Genomic DNA, 2,220 nt, shown 5'->3' on the forward strand with positions numbered 1-2,220 from the left:
ACAGACCGGACAACCTAGATTGATGCGATAGTAAAATCGCATGAAACAATCTCGACTACACAGTTTTGAGCGGATAGTTGTGATCCAAAACTGTGTTAAACTTTTGTAAAAAAAAATATGGCTTAATTAGTAAAATGGTCCCTTAAAGACATTTTTGGTTTCAGATTGGTCCCTTAAAGAATAAAAGGTCCAAATAGGTCCCTTAAAGAAAAAAAGGTCCAAATAGGTCCCTTAATTAAAGACATCTCCGTTAATCAGTTTGGTCCCTAAAAAGATGTCTAAATAGGACCAAACTGATTAACAGACATGTCTTTAAGGGACCTATTCGGACTTTTTTTCTTTAAGAGACCTATTAAGACATTTTTTTTTAAGGGACCAATGTGAAACCAAAAATGTCTTTAAGAGATCATTTTAAGCCAAAAAAATATACTACAAAAAATGAAAGTTGAAAAAGATCATCCCTACGACCCTACACCATTTTTAGTGATGAATTTGCTTATGATGAAACACACTTCTTGAAAATAATTCAATTGACATTAATTTATTGGCTCTTTATTCCCAAACAAACAAAGACTAGAAAAATCACATGCATATCCAACAAAATGAAGTAGAGCAAAATATTTAACTTCCATATTTTATCTCTTATAAGTTAGTATACTATATAGATATAAAATTCAAAACAAGAAAAAAACATAGGATATATAGGATTAATACCCTTATTAATTAATTTCTATATAATTCTATATATATATTAACTATAACTGAATCTTATCACATCCATCTCCAAGTTGCCCTGATAAATCTTCACTACTTCTATACTCCACAGTGTCTACAATATTCATATCAGCTTCAGCAGTTGTTGTATTTGTCACTAATTGTACAGTTTTCTTTGTTGCATCCCAAGCTGTGTCCCCACTTTCCTTACCTACCACTTCTTCAACACTCCCTAGCACCTCCCTTGCTTTATCTGACCCTTGATTTATTGCTCCTACTATTGGATCACCACTCTGAATTTAAAAAAATGCAAATATTTATCAGAAAATAAAACAAGGTAAAAAAACCTTACACATATTAGAGTAAATCAACATTTTAGGGTGCATTTGATGATCTGCCAAAAAATAAGAGACAAGATGGAATAAATTTAATTGTATTGTATTTGATTTTAAAATTGTTCTTGATTATAGTTATTTTATATTGATCTGTCGAGTCCTGATCCTTAAACTAATAAGGTTTTAAGTGATATCAATTTAGTCATTTGATAAAAAATATAACACTACTAAACGTTCATCAAAACCATAAATCCATAATATTGTTTTAAATATTGTTTTTTTTTAAAAAAAATACTAAATGAAATAACATTGTTCAATTTTAAGAGACTAAATTACTATTTTACAAATTTGAGGGGTACTTACTTGAGTGTGCACATGAGATTGTTTAGCAATTGAGAAGTTGCTAACTATAGCAGCTCTATAAGGACTAGTATTTGATTGGAAATTTTTGACCAATTCTTTATACTCCACAAGAAAGTTAAATCTCTTAGCCATATTTTAGTGTCTATATATGTTTAAATGGATAATAATATCTTTTGATGTCTAAGTATGTGAATTAATGTAGGCTACCTTAGCTTATATAAGAGAGAAAGAAACTATCTTAGGATGAATAATAAAAAAAATGGAATAGGTCGAATGGTGTTGTGACACGTGTTGGAAGGAAAGAAATGTGTCATGAATATTGAGGATTTTGTAACACAACACGTTCGTACGTTGTCACGAAGGTGAAGACTATTGGTTGCGTGACACATGTTAGGCCTTGCTTCGTGAAATAAAATTTAGACAAAAATAATGTAAACATAAAGGATTTGTACCATGAATCTTTTACTTTGTCTTTGCATGGAAAACAGCGTGAGATTGTCCACTCATGTCACTAATTTAATCAGCTTATTCGGTGTAGAACGGTTCTCATTACGTTAGATTGCATCAATATCAATATGCTCCATTAACTTTCAATTTGAAAATTGTCTTTTTTTTTTTTTTTTTTTTCCTAAGTAGTCTAATGACAAGACTCACATATATAAATATGGAGAAACATGAAATTTGGGGTTCGAACTCCGTCACTCCAACAATATATTTGGTAGTTATCATTTGAGCTACACTTATGAGTTAAAATTATCTTTTTCTATGTCCGGTTAAAATTACAAAGGATTCATTGTACACATGAGTC

The 2,220-nt window shown here is 30.3% G+C and overlaps 1 protein-coding gene across 1 annotated transcript; it reads right to left on the reverse strand.

Annotated features, from left to right (window-relative positions):
- Positions 1 to 530: 530 nt before the first annotated feature.
- Positions 531 to 1,604, reverse strand: LOC123895141. Its single transcript, XM_045945364.1, has 2 exons — positions 1,413 to 1,604; positions 531 to 1,007 (listed from the first exon to the last, which is right to left on the reverse strand). The coding sequence occupies exons 1-2, from the start codon at positions 1,542 to 1,544 to the stop codon at positions 756 to 758; spliced, it is 384 nt and encodes a 127-aa protein (XP_045801320.1). The 5' UTR covers positions 1,545 to 1,604; the 3' UTR covers positions 531 to 755.
- Between the last annotated feature and the right edge of the window lie 616 nt (positions 1,605 to 2,220).

This window comes from Trifolium pratense, linkage group LG7 (genome assembly GCF_020283565.1).
Source record: "Trifolium pratense cultivar HEN17-A07 linkage group LG7, ARS_RC_1.1, whole genome shotgun sequence".
NCBI lineage: Eukaryota > Viridiplantae > Streptophyta > Magnoliopsida > Fabales > Fabaceae > Trifolium > Trifolium pratense.